Source organism: Salvelinus alpinus, chromosome 7 (assembly GCF_045679555.1).
Source record: "Salvelinus alpinus chromosome 7, SLU_Salpinus.1, whole genome shotgun sequence".
Lineage (NCBI taxonomy): Eukaryota > Metazoa > Chordata > Actinopteri > Salmoniformes > Salmonidae > Salvelinus > Salvelinus alpinus.
In genome coordinates, this window is record NC_092092.1 from 12,096,370 (window position 1) to 12,119,284 (window position 22,915).

General features: G+C 41.8%; 1 protein-coding gene across 31 annotated transcripts in view; it reads right to left on the reverse strand.

The window, feature by feature from the left end:
* Nucleotides 1–22,915, reverse strand: part of LOC139580464 (microtubule-actin cross-linking factor 1-like) — a 199,459-nt gene that overhangs the window by 103,746 nt on the left and 72,798 nt on the right. For 23 of the 31 annotated variants that reach the window (XM_071409167.1, XM_071409164.1, XM_071409156.1 and 20 more), the window contains 3 exons: nucleotides 22,008–22,106; nucleotides 20,284–20,361; nucleotides 16,568–16,660 (listed from right to left, as the gene is read on the reverse strand). In XM_071409167.1, the coding sequence (XP_071265268.1) occupies nucleotides 16,568–16,660; nucleotides 20,284–20,361; nucleotides 22,008–22,106 (270 nt within the window). Of the gene's footprint in view, nucleotides 1–4,010; nucleotides 5,486–16,567; nucleotides 16,661–20,283; nucleotides 20,362–22,007; nucleotides 22,107–22,915 lie in introns of those variants that run through there. The other 8 variants (XM_071409186.1, XM_071409170.1, XM_071409161.1 and 5 more) reach the window with 2 other exon arrangements.

Genomic DNA, 22,915 nt, shown 5'->3' on the forward strand with positions numbered 1-22,915 from the left:
AAAGGGTCTGAATACTTATGTAAATAAGGTATTTCTGTTTTATATTTGTAATACATTTATTTTCGCTTTGTCATTATGGGGAATTGACTTGCCTAGTTAAATAAAATAATGAAAAAAAAATTGTGCGTAGTTTGATGAGGACAAATTTGTAAATTGCTCAAAGGACCAACATGAACACAAGGTTGTTAGACTTTCGTATACTTAGAATTACGTCATGGAAAATAGTGGTCTCGCCGCAATAAGATGCTTCCTTTGGGATTTACATGTACATTTTAGTCATTCAGCTGACACTCTTATCCAGAGAGACTTACAGTTAGTGTATTCATCTTAAGATAGCTAGGTGAGACATATACATTTCACAAACGTAGCATTTTCCCTCAGAGTAGTTATCAGCAGTCAGTGCTAGTGGTAAAATACTTTTCTTCTTCTTTTTTTGTGTGGGAGGGGTGGGGGTGCACCGTGTAATATTTTCCTTTAGAATCTGAAAACTGGGAAATTGAGTAGCAAACGATAGACATTGATATAAGCTGTGTCTGAGAAGTAAGGAGTGGGCGAGTTGCATGGACCTCAGTAATCATAACATCAACATTTCAAGGAGAATCAAAGAACAAATAACCTTTCCAAATGCCAGCTGTTTATCACTGAAGTATACTACATAGCTAAAACCCAATAATTTGACAGCAAACACATTGTATACATAAATAAAAGATGCATGATTTTTCCATAAAACCAGGATCAAACCAGTTTAGAACCTGGTTTGTCATAAGTGGTAGAACCCTAGTAGCCAAACTCGAGCTGAGGTGAGGCTCACCAGAAACACTGCTGAGTGAAATATCTTGTGAAGAGAAACAAGTTAGTTAACTACATAGAGCTTTGTAATTATCTCTGTGTTCATGTGTCGTGGCTTTGTAGGATGTACAGTGTATATTACAGCTCTACATCACAGCATGTGATGATGCCAGTTATGCGGTTATTTGACTCAAAGGGATTCTTACACGATGTCATAGTGTAAATATAGTTGTCTTCTGGATGGTTTTAGAGAGCAAATGGTGGTTAGCAGTCTGCCAGTACAGTACAGGGAAAGATAGTGGCGTTAAGCCAAATCACACATCAACTCAAACACTGTCTCCATGCAACACCACTGCAATGGAACAACACTTCACAGAATAATGAAAACATACGAAAGCATCTGTACAGATGTAGGACCTTAATTTGAGCCAGGTTGCTACAGCAGGAAAATAATCCTGCAGCTGCAGGAAATGCGAATTATTATCTGGATTATCATTAATTGACATTTTTGTAGGGGCTTATACATTTTTCGTTAGGGCAAATCAAGTCTGAAATTTCAAAGTGGAAATGACAAAACTTCAGAAACCTCCAATACACTACAAGTTTGCATTTCCTGCTGAGCAGGAATCAGAGAGGTGAGGGGGGCTGACATAATCGATATCCACTGCGCCCTGGGAACAGTGGGTTCACTGCCTTGCTCAGCAGAAAGACAGATTTTTACCTTGTCAGCTCAGGATTTGATCCAGCAACCTTTCAATTACTGGCCCAACGCTCTAACCACTAGGCTACCTACCCCTGAAAGGAGGGAAATATGAGAAATGATTCACACTGACAAGTAGCATCAGTGATGAAAGGAAAACATATTACGTTTTTCTAAACTGTATTGTTTACATGTTGATTGCATTTTAATGTCAGCCTACAAGGGAGATAGGCCATATGGAGATGTTCATATTGAAACATCTCTTATTGTTTGATAAGATTAGTACAGATTTCTCAGGGGACCCGGACCCAATTTTGGGAACCACAGTGCTAACCTCTCTCTCTGCTTGCATCCTCTCTCTCTCTGTCTCCTCTGCTTCCTCCTCCCTCAGCCTCACCACTGAGCACCACATGCCCAATTCACTGTCTGTCTCAGTAGCCTACTCTCTTTTTTATGTAGCATATTTTTTTCGTTTAACGTTAGCTTCTTCCTTCAGCCTTCTAACTGGCTAAGAAATACAAGCTAGGGCCCTTCAACGTTATCTGCCGGCAGAAGTCTCTGCTAGCCACCTGACTGACATATCTACAGTATGAGCGACATTTTCCAGTTGTGCACTCATCCTCCACAAATCATTTTTTATTTATTTGGGGGATGTCTGTAGACACGGCAGGAGTCACGGGACGGTTTTAAAACTGCCTTTTGTCCGGCATGTCGCAAACACACTATCAGCAGCGTCTCAAGTTGCCTATTGAGCCGACAGTGAGCTGGGTAGTTGGTAGAATGGTGAATGTGCTGCTAAAAAAGCAAAAAATCAAGGGGATGTAGGCGAACATAACGAACAAACCACTCTTCATGTTTCCACTCGTTCACAAAGAGCCAGACGTGATTAGAACTGTCAGATAAAGAATATAAGCGCTCTGAGCTATGATCACCACTGGGAGCGATATTTACAGTTGAAGTTGGGAGTTTACATACACCTCAGCCAAATACATTTAAACTCAGTTTTTCACAATAGAGAGTAGAGAGAATGATTTGTTTCAGCTTTTATTTATTTCATCACATTCCCAGTGGGTCAGTAGTTTACATACACTCAGTTAGTATTTGGTGGCATTGCCTTTAAATTGTTTATCTTGGGTCAAACATTTCGGGTAGCCTTCCACAAGCTTCCCACAATAAGTTGGGTGAATTTTGGCCCATTCCTCCTGACAGAGTTGATGTAACTGAGTCAGGTTTGTAGGCCTCCTTGCTCACACACACTTTTTCAGTTCTGCCCACAAATGTTCTATGCGATTGAGGTCAGAGCTTTGTGATGGCCACTCCAATAGCTTAACTTTGTTGTCCTTTAGCAATTTTGCCACAACTTTGGAAGTATGCTTGGGGTCATTGTCCATTTGGAAGACCCATTTGCGACCAAGCTTTAACTTCCTGACTGATGTCTTGAGATGTTGCTTCAATATATCCACATCATTTTCCTACCTCATGATGCCATCTATTTTGTGAAGTGCACTAGTCCCTTCTGAAGCAAAGCACCCCCACATGATGCTGCCACCCCCGTTCTTCACGGTTGGGATGGTGTTCTTCGGCTTGCAAGCCTCCCACTTTTTCCTCTAAACATAACGATCGTCATTATGGCCAAACAGTTCAATTTTTGTTTCATCAGACCAGAGGATTTTTCTCCATGTGCAGTTGCAAACCGTAGTCTGGCTTTTTTATGGCGGTTTTGGAGCAGTGGCTTCTTCCTTTTCGCACCAAAGTACGTTCATCTCTAGGAGACAGAATGCGTCTCCTTCTTGAGCGGTATGATGGCTGCGTGGTCCCATGGTATTTATACTTGTGTACTATTGTTTGTATAGATGAACGTGGTACCTTCAACCATTTGGAAATTAACCAGACTTGTGGAGATCTACAAAAAAATTCTGAGGGCTTGTCTGATTTCTTATGATTTTCCCATGATGTCAAGCAAAGAGGCACTGAGATTGAAGGTAGGCCTTGAAATACATCTACAGGTACACCTCCAATTGACTCAAATTATGTCAATTAGCCTATCAGAAGCTTCTAAAGTCATGACATAATTTTCTGGAATATTCCAAGCTGTTTAAAGGCACAGTCAACTTAGTGATGTAAACTTCTGACCCACTGGAATTGTGATACAATTAATTATAAGTGAAATAATCTGTCTGTAAACAATTGTTGGAAAAATGACTTGTGTCATGCACAAAGTAGATGTCCTAACTGACTTGCCAAAACTATAGTTTGTTAACAATAAATGTGTGGAGTGGTTGAAAAATGAGTTTTAATGACTCCAACCTAAGTGTATGTAAACTTCCGACTTCAACTGTACATGCTGACCCGTAACAGACACAAAATATATATTTAAATGTTTTTCAAATTTGAAAACATTAATGAGCTCCAGACCTCATAGTTGCAGCCATTGTTACAATAGCTGGCTACTGATACGCTAGCACATGACATTTTGGTCCACACATATTGGCTGGCTATAAATAGCTTGCACTTGGTTTACCTCTTGCTGGGCGGATGTACACTTGGCAGACACTTGGAGAGACTCCAGATATTCTGGAGAGAGGGACCCTCTTCCAGAGCAGGTGTGGACCCTCCTCCTCTTGTGAACTTGAGTGCTCCATATGATTTCGGGGAGCTCTTCTAGGTTCTCTGATCTGTCATTGTCTCCTCTCAGGGTTTGGAGCATATGCTCCATGGCGCCGAATGTCACTGCCCGCGTCAACTGCTTATGTGACAGCTTCTTTTCCAGCAGGCCGTCCTTAGGAGCGATACTCCTGGAGGTCTTGGTGATGCCATGGAGAATTGCCTCTTGGTCTGTCTGGTGTGCTGAAATTTTTCCCGATTGCGATGCTAACTTATTCCCAAGAGGAACTTTGGGGACCTCCCCAACATACAGCCTTTTGCTGATACTTCCCAGCCTGGGTCTGGGTGTCTCTCCTTCCGGTGCTCCCTCCATCCCAACCTGGCTCTCCCTGATGCCCATGTCTGCTTCATGCTGGAGCTCTACCCTCCTGGGGATATCCTCCTTACTCTGGACGCTCTCTCCCCCTCTGCTCTGGAGGGATTCCTGCCGCTGAAACTCCCCCAATTTCCTCTTCTTCTTCCTCTGAAAGTAGCGCCGGCCGCGGTGCTCTTTGGACTCGGGGCTGAGCGGAGCTTTGGTGTGGTCCACATAACATTCCTCCTTGGGGCCCCTCACACAGCCACACACGTTGCCCATGACTGTCAGACATGCATTCCCTTTCTATAAACTGTGTTTAGTTCCTTCTAACTGTAGTTTTCACGCCGGGATTCCGCTAGTGAACATAACTTGATCTAGAGCTCTGTTATTCCACTGAGAGGCAGCCATAGTTCTCCTCCAAGGGGGCGGAGAGGAGGTGATGGCAGGCAGCCTGGCAACAGACTCAAACACCCCTCCCCTTCACACAGAGATGGGTCTGTCCTTATGCCTGCCTGTCTGCCTGTCGCAGACTCCCAGAAGAACACAGCTGAGATGTCCCAGGCACTTCCTTCCGTCACTCCTCTCTTCCGTCACTCCTCTCTCTGTCACTGCTCTCCTCTCAACTGCTCTGCTCTTAGGAATCCTCTAAGTCTCTGAAACATTTCCTTTGCCCGGCTAATCCAACACAAACACATAAACGCACCACCGGAGAGGCAGAGGCACTGCCACGTCCTAAATGATTCTACCTCACAGCTGACAGACAAACAAACAGCCCTGCTTCCTGTTTCAGGGTGTCCTCCTCATCTGAAGTGTAAACACAGCCCCCTCTGGGTGTGCTTTCACTGCAATTTCCCACTATGGTCGTGACCCCGACTTTGAAAACTACTGCCTTATGCATTACTGCCCCACAGTTGCAAGAAGTGACATGGCTCCTTGCCTCCCACGCATAGTCTACTTTCTGTCCCTAACACTAAAACTGAAACTAAATCATATAAAAAACAAATAGAAATGTTTTTATATAACTTTAAATAAAAACTAGTAAATTCGATTTTGAAAACTAATGGAAACTAAACTGAATTTCGTCAAATGCGGCTGTTTATAACAGGGCTGCCTGTCTGACGAGGGCAGCGAGGGAGAGCAGCAGGACAAGATCAGCTGGCTGTCAGGGGTCTGCTCTGCCGGCTAATGGCCACTGATTACACCATATGGGAAAACTTTGCTCAGCAAGTTGGCCTTCCCTGATAGGCAGTACCAAGCAGAGAGAATCTAGGGGCTTTTAAATAGGGGCTTTTAAAATAACAGGACAGCATGGGTCAACAAAACTGGCAACTAACAAAGCCCTACCACTTTGTCTATTAATCAGACTGTATACAATCACAAAGCCAGAAGTGGGGCTTGAGTCCAATGGTTTAAACAAACACTATTATCCAGCCAGACCATTGCCATCCCAGTTCAACTGAGGGCAAATACAGAATACACTTAGCACAGGAAGTGACTTGTGTACACTATACGACCTATGGAACACACATAATGATTAGATTATATGTAATTGTATATGTGAATTGTGTAGAATGTACTGTCCATGAAAAGCATATAAAGCTTGTGATTTTTGTTTAATATATTCAACACAATTTGGGACAGATAGTTAAATTGGCAAGACCTCAGGAAGAGTGATTATTGAAATAGTAGACATAATTTCTTTGCATAGTACAACTAAAAAGAAGTGTCCCACCAGGCTCTGACACTATTCTGACGGCAGTGACATCTCCCATGAAGGTTCCACAACTAGGTCCTGCAGTTTAAATACTGTATACCTGGCTGGCTACAGTACATTCAAAATACACAGTATACTGCACAAAAGCAAAACTACTTCATAAACCATAACACAAGAGCAGCCTATCTTTACTTTCATGGAAAATCTGCTTTCTATGTTAATGTATATATAAACTGAACAAAATATGAACGCAACAACGCAACAAGTGTTGGTCCCATGTTTCCTGAGCTGAAATAAAAGATCCCAGAAATGTTCCATAGCCACAAAAAGCTTATTTCCTTCAAATGTCGTGCACAAATTTGTTTACATCTCTGTTAGTGAGCATTTATCCTTCGCCAAGATAATCCATCCACCTGACAGGTGTGGCATATCAAGAAGCTGATTAAACAGCATGATCATTACACAGGTTCACCTTGTGCTGGGGACAATAAAAGACCACTATAAAATGTGACGTTTTTTCACACAACACAATGTCACAGATTAAAGGGAGCGTGCAATTGGTATGCAGACTGAAAGAATGTCCACCAGAGCTGTTTTCAGAGAATTGAATGTTAATTTCTCTACAATAAGCCACCTCCAATGTCCTTTTAGAGAATTTGGCAGACCACGTGTATGGCGTCGTGTGGGCGAGTGGTTTGCTGATGTCAACGTTGTGAACAGAGTGCCCCATGGTGGCGGTGGGGTTATGGTATGGGCAGGCATAAGCTACGGACAACGAACACAATTGCATTTTAACGATGGCAATTTGAATGCACAGAAATACCGTGACCAGATCCTGATGCCCATAGTGAGGCCCATTTTGTTTAAGGTATCTGTGACCAACAGATGCATATCTGTATTCCCAGTCATGTGAAATCCATAGATTAGGGCCTAATTTATTTATTTCAATTGACTGATTTCCTTATATGAACTGTAACTCAGTAAAATCTTTGAAATTGTTGCTCGTTGCGTTTATATTTTTGTTCAGTATATATATATATATATTAATTCCTGTGGTGTTTAAATAATATCTGAGTTTTGGCATACTGTAATTTCTCATTCCGTGCAAACCAATGTGGAAAATATAATTACAGTCTTCCAGCATTGAATAAAGTCTTAAAATACAGACATATATTTCACTGACTCATCTCAGATGTTTGTTTTGCAATGTCATCCTACTTTATCCTTTCATCCTTTTTATTCACCCATCTAACAGGATGTTAGTGCTTCCAGCAAATGGCTGTCTTTAATCTCTTGTTGGATCTTCAGATGACAAAGGGTAGAGAAGGGTGGAAGGATGGAAGGACGGAAGAGAGAGAGATGTGTTCATTACATTATGGCAGACTCCATCCTATCACATGTATTATGTCCCCTGGTGAAACAAGTCCAAAGCCTCCATAGATTGGTTTCTGTCAGTGAGATTTGTTTTCGTAACCCTTGGAGATCTTGACTGTCAGTCAGACGACACTGTAGAGACCAAAGAGCAACAATATGATGATGCATCGTCACGGCAGTATATTCAGGTCTTACTGCATCGTCTCGGGCAGTGTATTCAGGTCTCACTGCATCGTCTCGGGCAGTGTATTCAGGTCTCACTGCATCGTCTCGGCAGTGTATTCAGGTCTCACTGCATTTTCTCGGCAGTGTATTCAAGTCTCACTTCATCGTCTTGGCAGTGTATTCAGGTCTTACTGCATCGTCTCGGCAGTGTATTCAGGTCTCACTGCATCGTCTCGGCAGTGTATTCAGGTCTCACTGCATCTTCACTGCTGAGACGATGCAGTGAGACCTGAATACACTGCCGAGACAAGGAAGTGAGACCTGAATACACTGTCGTGACGATGCAGTGAGACCTGAATACACTGCCAAGACGATGAAGTGAGACTTGAATACACTGCCGAGAAAATGCAGTGAGACCTGAATACAATGCCGTGAAGATGCAGTGAGACCTGAATATACTGCCGAGACAAGGAAGTGAGACCTGAATACACTGCCGAGACGATGCATTGAGACCTGCATACACTGCCGAGACAATGAAGTGAGACCTGAATACTCACTGCATCGTCTCTGCAGTGTATTCCGGTCTCACTGCAGCTATTGATTTCCACATGAGACTGACTGAGTGGAAGACAATGCACCAGGCTTTCAATGCCTTGTCCCAAGGGTGGATATGCAATATGCTTCCCATTGTAGGGAACACAGCAGGGACTTCAATGTATACATTATGTAAACACACCTGGGGGCTGCCTTTGTAAAGCAATTCTCAACAAAACAGTCTGGAATGCTTTTGTATAACTTCAATAGCTACAGTCTATTGCTTATCTTCTTATAATACCATAGCAAGTGATGTACGAATGACATATGACGTTCTTAAAAGGAAATATATCAGAGAATTAACACAATGCCATTGGACGATAATGACCGAATGGCTGGATCATCCTACTATAGGTAATGGCAACTTGTTCCATCCAATACCTTTATGAGAGAGTCCGGTAGCATCAAAACAGGGTGGGGTCCATCACTATTTCACACTGCTTTTCTGACAGCTAGGTTTTAACCCCATACAGAACTGATCAACATGTTTTCCAACTGCCATGCAACCCTGAAAAATCAAGAATCTACAGGTCCACAATCACTAGCTAGTACAAATGCCCAGCGGCACGCGTAAGAGTGACAGGGGCAGGTGTAGACACACATCCCCCCTAGCTACCCGTCAGCATGTTTTATGATTCCAAGCATTAGAAAATTATTTCATTATTACCATATTTGTCCTTCTGCAACAGGAACTTCAAACGATTCACTTTCAAAATATTCAGTCTCTTTTTGTTTTTACCAGACCTCATGGAGGCTGGGGTGTCTAGGCAACAGAGGAGAGACAGGAGAGATGTTGAGGCATGCAGCTAGACACTACAACACTGCTCTCTGTCTGTTGAATTGGTATTGTACACTTATGGAAAAATACACTCCCCTGTGTATTTAATTGGCCAGTGAAGCTAAAACTTTGGCTCTATACTCCAGCATTTTGGATATGAAATAAAACGTTATATATGAGGCGACAGTAAATAATGTCACCTTTTCTTTGAGTTTGTTTTGGTTGTGTTTCGGATTACGTTGTGCCCAATAGAAATGAATGGTAAATAGTGCATTGTGTCATTTTGGAGTCACTTTTATTGTAAATAAGAATATAATATTTTTCTCAACACTTCTACATTAATGTGGATGCTACCATGCTTACGGATAATCATGAATGAAGAGTGGATAATGTTAGAGAATAGGGAAGGTAGTTTAGACATCACACTACAGCTCACTACGACTTCCACACTCCATCCTCCAGGGGGCGGCAGCAACCTTGTCCAAGTGCTGAGCCTGGTTGATAAGCACATCAGGTGCAGCCAATCAAGGTGAAAGTCAGTGAGAGTCCCAGCTGGAAAGGCCGTGAAGCTACTGGTTTTCTTTGGTGACTACGAGGCCTTTCGTTTGGTTATGAGTCTTCAGTTTGGGCATGGCTTAGGTATTTTTCCTTTTCGTACATGTTTATGTTTCGTCACCATCTGAACAAATAATATTCGCCTTTGACTGGGCGACCAAGAGGTCAAGAAGGAGCTGTCCCTAAGGTAAAGTGGCTGTCTCCTGGGAAAATGTACATTCAACATCAGGTTGCATAAGCTTACTTCTCACATTTATGCACACATCAAATCAGGTAACAGACCAGTTAACTAGGCCTAAGACCCCTAGACTTAGCGAGTCAAACAATATTAGCAGGCTACTTAATTGGTTTTGTAACTCATGATGAGTGAGAAAGTTACAGAGGTATAAATACCATACCCCCCCAAAAATTGCTAGCCTCCCCTGTTATTGGTAATGCTGAGAGGTTAGCATATTTTGGAGGCATGATCTTTGTGCATCTCAGAAACATATTCTATTCTTATTTACAATACAAGTGACTCCAAAATGACACAATACATGATTTACCATTAATTTCTATTGGGCGCAAAATAATCCGTAACACAACAAAAACAATTATTTGTGCATTATTTGTAAACTGTAAAACATATACGTATGAAAATATCCTCAAATATAAGGTGACATTTGAGTTATGTGCTGGAGTTACGAGCCAAATTAAAAGTTTTAGCTTCACTGTCCAAATAAATATGTAGTGGAGTGTATGAACTAATGCAGCTAAACAGCTTACTGTACAGTAAGTGCATACAAGTGCATGCTGCTTCTTGTCTTTCTACCATGGTGTGGTTCTAAGTTAGGGAGTCATAAGGCTAGCTGCTGCTAACATTCCTTTCCCATACTGTAACCCAGTGGAGAACAGCCTGCAGGCTGACTGTGCCAGATATATTAATAATCCATAGCAGGGGCCTGAGAGAGACAGAGAGAGAGACAGAGAGAGAGACAGAGAGAGAGACAGAGAGAGAGAGAGAGAGAGAGAGAGAGAGAGAGAGAGAGAGAGAGAGAGAGAGAGAGAGAGACAGAGAGAGAGACAGAGACAGAAACACAGAGACAGAGAGAGAGACAGAGAGAGAGAGAGAGAGAGAGAGAGAGAGAGAGAGAGAGAGAGAGCAAGAGAGCAAGAGAGGGAGACAGAGAAAGAGAAAGATAGAGAGAGAGAGAGAGAGAGAGACAGAGACAGAGACACATTGGAAAGAATTAACAAAAAAACAGAGCAAACTAGAATGCTATTTGGCCCTAAACAGAGAGTACACAGTGGCAGAATACCTGACCACTGTGACTGACCCAAACTTAAGGAAAGCTTTGACTATGTACAGACTCAGTGAGCATAGCCTTGCTATTGAGAAAGGCCGCCGTAGGCAGACATGGCTCTCAAGAGAAGACAGGCTATGTGCACACTGCCCACAAAATGAGGTGGAAACTGAGCTGCACTTCCTAACCTCCTGCCCAATGTATGACCATATTAGAGAGACATATTTCCCTCAGATTACACAGATCCACAAGGAATTCGAAAACAAATCCAATTTTGATAAACTCCCATATCTACTGGGTGAAATTCCACAGTGTGCCATCACAGCAGCAAGATTTGTGACCTGTTGCCACAAGAAAAGGGCAACCAGTGAAGAACAAACACCACTGTAAATACAACCCATATTTATGTTTATTTATTTTAACTTGTGTGCTTTAACCATTTGTACATTGTTACAACACTGCATATATATAATATGACATTTGTAATGTCTTTATTGTTTTGAAACTTCTGTATGTGTAATGTTTACTGTTCATTTTTATTGTTTATTTGACTTTTGTATATTACCTACCTCACTTGCTTTGGCAATGTTAACACATGTTTCCCATGCCAATAAAGCCCCTTGAATTGAATTGACAGAGACAGAGAGAGAGACAGAGACAGAGAGGGAGAGAGAGAGATAGAGAGAGAGAGAGAGAGAGAGAGAGAGAGAGAGAGAGAGAGAGAGAGAGAGAGAGAGAGAGAGACACAGAGACACAGAGACAGAGAAACAGAGAGACACAGAGACAGAGAAACAGAGAGACACAGAGACAGAGACAGAGAGACAGAGAGACAGAAAGAGAGGGAGACAGAGAAAGAGAAAGATAGAGAGACAGAGAAAGAGAAAGATAGAGAGAGAGAGCTAGAGAGGGAGACAGAGAAAGAGAAAGAGAGAGAGAGAGAGAGAGAGAGAGAGCTAGAGAGGGAGAGAGACAGTGAGAGATAGAGAGAGCTAGAGAGGGAGAGAGAGAGAAAGAGACAGAGAGCTAGAGAGAGTGAGAGATAGAGAGACAGAAACTAACAGAGAGAGAGAGAGAGAGAGAGAGAGAGAGAGAGAGAGAGAGAGAGAGAGAGAGAGAGAGAGAGAGAGAGAGAGAGAGAGAGAGAGAGAGAGAGAGAGAGAGAGAGAGAGAGAGAGAGAGAGAGAGAGAGAGACAGAGAGAGAAAGAGAGAGAGCGAGAAAGAGAGAGAGAGAGAGAGAGAGAGAGAGAGAGAGAGAGAGAGAGAGAGAGAGAGAGAGAGAGAGAGAGACCTGCCTGCAGGTGACAGCATTCCCTCCCCCATATGCCCCCCTAGGCACAACTATGACAACATAACCAACAAAAACGGGTCACAACTCCTGCAGCTCTGTCGCACGCTGGGTATGTACATAGTCAATGGTAGGCTTCGAGGGGACTCCTATGGTAGGTTCACCTATAGCTCATCTCTTGGCAGTAGCACTGTAGACTACTTTATCACTGACCTCAACCCAGAGTCTCTCAGAGCGTTCACAGTCAGCCCACTGACACCCCTATCAGACCACAGCAAAATCACAGTCTACTTGAACAGAGCAATACTCAATCATGAGGCATCAAAGCCAAAGGAACTGAGTAACATTAAGAAATGCTATAGATGGAAGGAATGCAGTTTGGAAACCTACCAAAAAACAATTAGGCAACAGCAAATTCAATCCCTTTTAGACAACTTCCTGGGTAAAATGTTCCACTGCAATAGTGAAGGTGTAAACTTGGCAGTAGAAAATCTTAACAGTATATTTGACCTCTCAGCTTCCCTATCAAATCTAAAAATCTCAAATAGAAAACCGAAGAAAATGAACAACAATGACAAATGGTTTGATAAAGAATGCAAAAATCTAAGAAATAAATTGAGGAACCTGTCCAACCAAAAACATAGAGACCCGGAAAACCTGAGTCTACGCCTTCACTATGGTGAATCACTAAAACAATACAGAAATACACTACGGAAAAAGAAGGAACAGCACGTCAGAAATCAGCTCAATGTAATTGAAGACTCCATAGACTCTAACCAATTCTGGGAAAATTGGAAAACACTAAACAAACAACAACACGAAGAATTATCTATCCAAAATGGAGATGTATGGGTAAACCACTTCTCCAATCTTTTTGGCTCTATAACAAAGAATAAAGAACAAAAACATATACATGATCAAATACAAATCCTAGAATCAACTATTAAAGACTACCAGAACCCATTGGATTCTCCAATTACCTTGAATGAGTTACAGGACAAAATAAAAACCCTCAAACCCAAAAAGGCCTGTGGTGTTGATGGTATCCTTAATGAAATGATCAAATATACAGACAACAAATTCCAATTGGCTATACTAAAACTCTTTAACATCGTCCTTAGCTCTGGCATCTTCCCCAATATTTGGAACCAAGGACTGATCACCCCAATCCACAAAAGTGGAGACAAATTTGACCCCAATAACTACCGTGGAATATGCGTCAACAGTAACCTTGGGAAAATACTCTGCATTATCATTAACAGCAGACTCGTACATTTCCTCAATGAAAACAATGTACTGAGCAAATGTCAAATTGGCTTTTTACCAAATTACCGTACAACAGACCATGTATTCACCCTACACACCCTAATTGACAACCAAACAAACCAAAACAAAGGCAAAGTCTTCTCATGCTTTGTTGATTTCAAAAAAGCCTTCGACTCAATTTGGCATGAGGGTCTGCTATACAAATTGATGGAAAGTGGTGTTGGGGGTAAAACATACGACATTATAAAATCCATGTACACAAACAACAAGTGTGCGGTTAAAATTGGCAAAAAACACACACATTTCTTCACACAGGGTCGTGGGGTGAGACAGGGATGCAGCTTAAGCCCCACCCTCTTCAACATATATATCAACGAATTGGCGCGGGCACTAGAACAGTCTGCAGCACCCGGTCTCACCCTACTAGAATCCGAAGTCAAATGTCTACTGTTTGCTGATGATCTGGTGCTTCTGTCACCAACCAAGGAGGGCCTACAGCAGCACCTAGATCTTCTGCACAGATTCTGTCAGACCTGGGCCCTGACAGTAAATCTCAGTAAGACCAAAATAATGGTGTTCCAAAAAAGGTCCAGTCACCAGGACCACAAATTCCATCTAGACACCGTTGCCCTAGAGCACACAAAAAACTATACATACCTCGGCCTAAACATCAGCACCACAGGTAACTTCCACAAAGCTGTGAACGATCTGAGAGACAAGGCAAGAAGGGCCTTCTATGCCATCAAAAGGAACATAAATTTCAACATACCAATTAGGATCTGGCTAAAAATACTTGAATCAGTCATAGAGCCCATTGCCCTTTATGGTTGTGAGGTCTGGGGTCCGCTCACCAACCAAGATTTCACAAAATGGGACAAACACCAAATTGAGACTCTGCATGCAGAATTCTGCAAAAATATCCTCCGTGTACAACGTAGAACACCAAATAATGCATGCAGAGCAGAATTAGGCCGATACCCACTAATTATCAAAATCCAGAAAAGAGCCGTTAAATTCTACAACCACCTAAAAGGAAGCGATTCCCAAACCTTCCATAACAAAGCCATCACCTACAGAGAGATGAACCTGGAGAAGAGTCCCCTAAGCAAGCTGGTCCTAGGGCTCTGTTCACAAACACAAACACACCCCACAGAGCCCCAGGACAACAGCACAATTAGACCCAACCAAATCATGAGAAAACAAAAAGATAATTACTTGACACATTGGAAAGAATTAACAAAAAAACAGAGCAAACTAGAATGCTATTTGGCCCTAAACAGAGAGTACACAGTGGCAGAATACCTGACCACTGTGACTGACCCAAACTTAAGGAAAGCTTTGACTATGTACAGACTCAGTGAGCATAGCCTTGCTATTGAGAAAGGCCGCCGTAGGCAGACATGGCTCTCAAGAGAAGACAGGCTATGTGCACACTGCCCACAAAATGAGGTGGAAACTGAGCTGCACTTCCTAACCTCCTGCCCAATGTATGACCATATTAGAGAGACATATTTCCCTCAGATTACACAGATCCACAAAGAATTCGAAAACAAATCCAATTTTGATAAACTCCCATATCTACTGGGTGAAATTCCACAGTGTGCCATCACAGCAGCAAGATTTGTGACCTGTTGCCACAAGAAAAGGGCAACCAGTGAAGAACAAACACCACTGTAAATACAACCCATATTTATGTTTATTTATTTTAACTTGTGTGCTTTAACCATTTGTACATTGTTACAACACTGCATATATATAATATGACATTTGTAATGTCTTTATTGTTTTGAAACTTCTGTATGTGTAATGTTTACTGTTCATTTTTATTGTTTATTTGACTTTTGTATATTACCTACCTCACTTGCTTTGGCAATGTTAACACATGTTTCCCATGCCAATAAAGCCCCTTGAATTGAATTGAATTGAATTGAGAGAGAGAGAGAGAGAGAGAGAGAATTAGCAGTGTGTCCTTCACTAGGCCTCAGAAATGCAACACTAGATCCACCTAGTGCTGCTACTGATGGTACCATCTACCCCCTAGTGTGCATCCATTGTTTCCATGTGAATGTACAGCTGCAGCAAGACAGTCTGTGTGGTACTAGACAGACATGGGCACAAATGCTCTCAGGGTGTGGGGCCTGTGAAAACACTGGAATTAGGGACACTGAAAACAGATTAACTTTAAGCGATAGCCAGGCTGAAGGAAGTGACACTTCCTCTAACCTCTCCCTCCACGGAAGCATAAACAGTACACAGACCTAACGACCATTTCACCATTTCAGCTCAGATAACCATTAAGCTTGGGGAGCTAGTGCAAGACTTCAAGGGTCCAGCAAGGTTACTAATCACACCATTGCAGCACCATTTTCAAATCCACCTGTCATTGTCAGCAGGTGACTTCACGTGGGGAGCTTTTCCACTTGTAAGTGCAGAACTTGAAAGAGACCAACTCTCTCAGGAAATGACCCGTTACTACCATGAATATCGACACATTTCAATCACCAGTCATCAATAAAATACGTGCAGAGTAAGTGATCATTCTTATTCTGCCACATTTCACAGCCATAATAACTGGGGCATGTATGAGCCAGCAGACAAACAGACATAGATATAGGCCTACATTACAATAACCACTGGCAGGACACTTTGTTAAGACTGTTTTGACATCTTGTGGCCAAAGAGGGAAACAACAGCTATTAAAAGAGAACCTGACAGTTTAGATTGTTCAACCTGCACTAAATGTCACACAGTGTTATGCAAGCTAATCCCAATTCAGTGCTGTAGCGAGTTTAAGCAACACGCTAGCTTTTCAATCACACTGGCCTCAATATACTAGAAGTTACTGTCGATTTAAGAGAGACATACTACCTCAATCCAGAACCCCTTAAACGACAACTATCTTACTTTGGTCGAAACAATAACCATAGCTCTATGCATGACATGTCATCCTAATCATCAGCCAAATTAACAATAATAAAACACTGGAATATTCACATCCACTGATTTTAATTTGCTGAGTAAAAAAATTACAGAAATGGAGAAAGGATACTAGCACAGTGATTCACACAGCCAGATAATGAAATACACAGCATGAATCTGACCTGAAAGTGCAGAATTATGGTCCATATCAATCCCAGCGTCAATTTGGGATTCCCGTCTGTGATGTCATCATTCCTGATGTTAACCAGCTTGACCTGAGGACAACAGTTATAAACAGCTGTGTAATAAGCATGATACACACAAGTGACGCATTCCAAGTCTACATCAACTTCTACAGTATAAGAATTTTTTTATATCGTTTTGCAAAGCACCTTAAATCTTAGCACGCTTAAATTAACATCTCTGATAAACAGCTGAAGATGTCTCTATTTCCAAAACCTAACAATACTGTACGCCTTCAACTGGTAATACACAGTGTACACATACACATGAGTGAGAATTTGAATTTGTTCATCAGTATTAGTGTCGTACTCACTGTAACAGATCATTTATAATCCTCATTAAAAAAAAGATGCATAAATATTCTGAGGGTAATGTCTTTCCTCTTGGAAACCCCCAAAACAGATTCTGTCCATCTGCTCGTCGCAGGCCTGGGCAACTCCACTAGATCAGGCCTGGGCAACTCCACTAGATCAGGCCTGGGCAACTCCAGTCCTCAGGGGCCTGATTGGTGTCACACTTTTGGCCCAGCCCCAGCAAACACACCAGACTCCAATAATCAATTAATCATGATCTTCAGTTAAAAATGCAATTAGTTTAAATCAGCTGTGTTTGCTAAGGATGGGGGGAAAATGGGACACCAATCAGGCCCCCGAGGACTGGAGTTGCCCAGGCCTGTGACGAGTGCTACCACCCTCTGATGACTCAACACTATACACGTCAGCTACTACAGTGAAATCTCTGCAACACTTAATAAAGAGCTGCGGTTAGTTTTAGAATGGGTGGCGAGGAATAAGTTAGCCCTAAATATTTCAAAAACGAAAAGCATTATATTTGGGACAAATCATTCACTAAACCCTAAACCTCAAATAAACCTTGTAATAAATAATGTGAAAATTGATCAAGTTGAGGTGACTAGTAACACTGGAGTGTAAACTGTCATGGTCAAAACATATTGATACAGTAGTAGCTAAGATCAGGAGAAGTCTGTCCATAATAAAACGCTGCTCTACCTTCTCAACAGCACTATCAACAAGGCAGGTCCTACAGGCCCTAGTTTAGCCACACTTGGACTACTGTTCAGTGGTGTGGTCAGGTGCCACAAAGAGGGACTTATGAAAATTACAATGGGCCAAGAACAGGGCAGCAAGGCTGGCCCTTAAATGTACACAGAGAGCTAACATTAATGACATGCATGTCAATCTCTCATGGCTCAAAGTAGAGGACAGATTAACTTCATCAATACTTGTATTTGTAAGAAGTGTTGACATGTTAAATGCACCGAGCTGTCTGTTTAAACTACTAGCACACAGCTCAGACACCCATGCATACCCCACAAGACATGCCACTAGAGGTCTCTTCACAGTCCCCAAGTCCAGAACAGACCATGGGAGGCGCACAGTACTACATAGAGCCATGACTACATGGAACTCTATTCCACATCAGGTAATTGATGCAAGCAGTAGAATCAGATAAAATTCACCTTATGGAACAGCGGGGACTGTGAAGAGACACACACACAGGTACAGACACACATACAGATGATAAGAGACGCACTCTACACACACTTACACATAGATGTTGTATTGTGAATATGGGATAGTGGCCTGAGGGAACACACTAAATGTATTGGTAAAGTGTTATGAAATGTAATGTCATGTAATAATATAAATTGTATGTAACTGCCTTAATGTTGCTGGGCCCCAGGAAGAATAGCTGCTGCCTTGGCATGGATCCTTAATAAATACAAATAGCAACTGAAGCGGTGCCAATAAATCCTAGTTATTATTCTGTGGCCTTGAGACCACACCTATGCACCACAATGGGGCTCTATAATGTGGTGGTTTATGTACTAGTACACAATGAATGTGATGTCATGTTGTCATTCTAATAAACTAATGCAGTTTAATATTGTTCCCTACATTGAAACATAGTCTACATTCATCATTCCCTACGCAAAGTGTTTGTATTGTAGATGATTGTATGAAACTGCTACTGTGCTGGCTCTCCACCTAATTTGATTGAACAAGCCATGATGTTTAAAACACTGCCTTTCATTGATAAGCATGACAATCCCTGTCATAAGCAGAAATAAACACAACTTTATTTGATTATGCACTGAATTATTCTTATTCAGTTGTTCAGCAATAGTCAAACTGGAAACAAAGGAAATATACATGGGCATAGCCATTTGTAAAATCTTATCTTATCCCTTCCCACAGTTCATTGCAATTTTTATGGCCCCTCTACCCTTATTATGATACATTCTAGCTGTACATCCACAGCAGGACAGAACAAAGGCATGTGACGTTGTCATTGTAAAAAAAATTATGAATATGTATGAGGTGTGACTGGGGCCTGGTGTGTCATTAAAACGATGGCATAACTGAACGATCTATGAATCCTTTGTCTCAGGTCTTGGGTTGCTCTCACTGACGTATTGTCTGGCAGGCCGTAGCTGACCACTGCACACTGTTCTCCATCCCTATCACTTCCTGACTGTGGTGGGTGTGGGGGAGGGGGAAACAGAGACGTAATCACCGTTGGGAGATGGTTTCCGCATGCCCTCTATTGTGAGTCATGATGAGGGAGATATTGAATCCATTATGAGGTAATGAAATTGGCTATCCCTGTCATGTATGAGCAGTGTTACCGTTTTGATGTGGACATACAGTTCCAACAAGTTCTCACAGTCTCACTGCAGAATTAGATGTTTATCCACGTTTCTTCAAGTGTCAAATTTTGAAGTTGATCCAAACGTCAAATTTCAAAGTGTTTTTGACACCCTGGGTTGCTCCTAATGCTCTGTATCGTTCCATTTCTTAAGTTTAGTCACTCATTCTGAATGGTTAAGGTAAGGGTTAAGGTAAGGGTAAAGGTTTGGGGTTTGGTTAAAACATTAAGTTTAGTCACTCATTCTGAATGGTTAAGGTAAGGGTTAAGGTAAGGGTAAAGGTTTGGGGTTTGGTTAAAACATTAAGTTAAGTCACTCATTCTGAATGGATAAGGTAAGGGTTAAGGTTTGGGATAGGGTTAAACATTTAGTTTAGTCACTCATTCTGAATGGTTAAGGTAAGGGTTAAGGTTTGGGATAGGGTTAAACATTTAGTTTAGTCACTCATTCTGAATGGTTAAGGTAAGGGTTAAGGTTTGGGATAGGGTTTAACCATAAAGTTTAGTCACTCATTCTGAATGGTTAAGATAAGGGTTAAGGTTTTGGATAGGGTTTAAACATAAAGTTTAGTCACTCATTCTGAATGGATAAGGTAAGTGTTAAGGTTTGGGATAGGGTTAAACATTTAGTTTAGTCACTCATTCTGAATGGTTAAGGTAAGGGTTAAGGTTTGGGATAGGGATAAAACAGTGTCCCCTCCCCCACTGGGTTTGAACATCATCATGGTATTACGCCCATCCCCATCCACAAGGCACTAGTCTCCTTGAATGTAATAGTGCTCACTGTTGCCCCTAGTGGCCGGTTGATAAAGCATTTCCCGACATCCTCAGGACATTGATAGACGTCCAATTTCGAAGTCAATCTTTATCTCCCTGGACATACAGTATGCTTTTTAAAAATAGCTTTACATGATGAATTGGTTAACAGAAAAATAGCTTACATATTTTAAGTTCTAGCATTCCGGCACATGTGATTGGTCCTTACCTGCCGCCTCTTTAAGAAGTCCAGTGCTATCTGTACATTCTGGAGTCTATGGAACCGCATCCTCCCTTTCTCCCGAGGCTGTGGGCAGAGAGGAGGAATGGGAAGAGCGGGTCATGTTAGTGACGTTGCCATGTGGTCTCTCCCTTTCCAAGGACCAGGGACTCACCACACCATTAGTAGTATGAGGACACAGGACATGCTGCTGCCAGGGTCTTACCCACTCATCTGCTGAGGGAAAGAGAGAAAAACCAAAAGGGAGGGAACCAACAAATCCGGATCCAGGGCGGTCATTGGCCAATTCCACAGTAACATTGTTACACTGAAACTCATATTTTTCACTTTAAAATGTATGTCAAACTAAAACCAATGATTGCAAAGTTAAACAAACCATACAACTCTATGCACAAGGATTACTTTTAAAAAATTCCACTGAATATTTTACAAAAACACATTTTATTGAAGAAGAGTGTAGTCATTATCTTACCAAATTTTGCATTTGCACTTTTCTTCAAGTTCTTCATTGTTTTTTGTTTGACACACATTTTAAAGTGACAAATCTGAGTCTCAGTGTCACTGTTACTGTGGAATTGGCCTGCTACAAATCACTGCTATTTCTACACACTGTATTTACTAGATAGAAAATACATTGATCTATTATGTCCTCCCAAACTGAGCTGACAGAACACATCATCTGACATATTTCACCATTCACAACTACAGTAATAACTAATGACAAAAGGCTAAACATGAAGCTATAAATCAGTGTGTCTGAGTGATAAACTCATTCCAATGAGGACCTTTCCCAAATCCAAAAAGCATCTAGGATGAATTTAGCTGTGAGGTAAAACACCTGAAAATGTGTCATTTTGTGAGCAGAGAGCCAAACTCCTGCGAAAGACACCCGTGGACAATAGGAGGTTACAGCTCAAGGTAATGAGATGGAAACTGTGTCACAAGCCAGGCAGTCCCCTGACAACCCAGGATTGAGCTGCAGCACAGCCCTCTGGATTCAGTCATTACTCTCCTGGCTGGCCAAGAGAAGAGGCGGAGGAATCCCTTTCACCACGAAAGCCTTTTCCTCAACGGCTCACTCTCATTTAACTCAGCACGTTCAGTCAAGTGGCTTGGTTTTGGTATACACTAAATACAATAGAAAGCCACTATCTGATGAAAAATGTCCAATGGTTCATAAAGGTTGACGTTCAGTTTGACTGTATGACTCAATGATGCACAAAGCTATTGAGGTTGGACTTAAAGACCCAGCTCTTATGAAACACATAATAATGTTATGTGTTTCAAATGTGACTGAGTTGTACCAGCACTTGCAATCCTATCCAAGACTGAAATGCATGGTGTTTCTCCTTTACTTTCCTATGGCATGTATAATACCACAGTTTGTTGTTGTTGAGAAAAATTGAACATGAGCCTGGGTCTTTAGCTCATAAGGCGAGTGCATTGCCATCATGTAATCCATCTCAGCTTGTCAGCTAGCATTTCTAAAGCATTACAGTGGGCTTACTCCCTAGTCTACACAGCAGCATCGAGCACAGTGTTGCGCACAAACTTCTATCATAGACTCTACGAGAAAGAAAACTTGACCTAGCCAACTACGGTCCACTAAAGTAAAAAGCCCGTGGTGGGATTGTTGTTCCACTCTCATTAATGTCCACGGCACGCGCTGCATTAGTTGTGTTACAAGGGGGAGGATGGTGAACCACACCTACCCCCTTATCATCATCCTGCTCATGTCCATGCTGCTCAACCGCACATGCTTCTGCCGAACTCACCAACCGCAATGTCTTGAGGAAATCACGCTCCCTTGGCTTACCAGACCGAGTTAACGTGAGCGCAAGAAAGAAACACACAAGGGAGAGACAAATAGACATGGACACATGTTGGACAAATAAAAAGGAGGACATAAAGTGAATAGGAAACAATCCAATACAGAAGAAACAGAGGAGAGGAGGAAGAGGGTAGAGAGGAAACAGGATGTAAACAAAAGAGAGTACTACTACTTCGAGGAGAAAAATCAGCTTCACCTATTTTAGAGGGAACCTCATTTCTCCTCACATGAGTTACAGAGATGCTGCTGCACATCACCAAACAACGGTGACATCAGAAATGATAGTGATTAATTTTCATATTCTCTAATGCAGGCTTCTACAACCCTGTTCCTGGAGAGTTCCAACCCTAATCTAGCGCTCCTGATTCTAACAATTAGCCGGTTGATAAGCTGAGTCAGGTTAGTTACAACTGAAAGTGTAGTTCTCCAGGAACAGGGTTGGAAAGGCAAGCTCTATTGTGATGACATTTTGAGTGATCCAAACTGAAGTGATCACGATTCCTTGTCTACCTCTCCCATCCATAATTTCTATCAGGCAGTGTTTTGTTTGGAACACAATGACATAACAAACGTTGTAAACAAGCATCCCACTGGGCACAGACGTCAGTTCAATGTCTAGTTTTGATTTACATTTGGTTGAGATATCGACTAATGTGAATTCAATGTCACCCTGTCATTGGATTTAGGCTAAAAGTTAGGTGGAAAAAAACCTACATTCCCTGACGTTGATGACTTTTGCAAATCCAATCAGTTTTCCACGTTGATTCAACATCAGCACATTGAATGTTT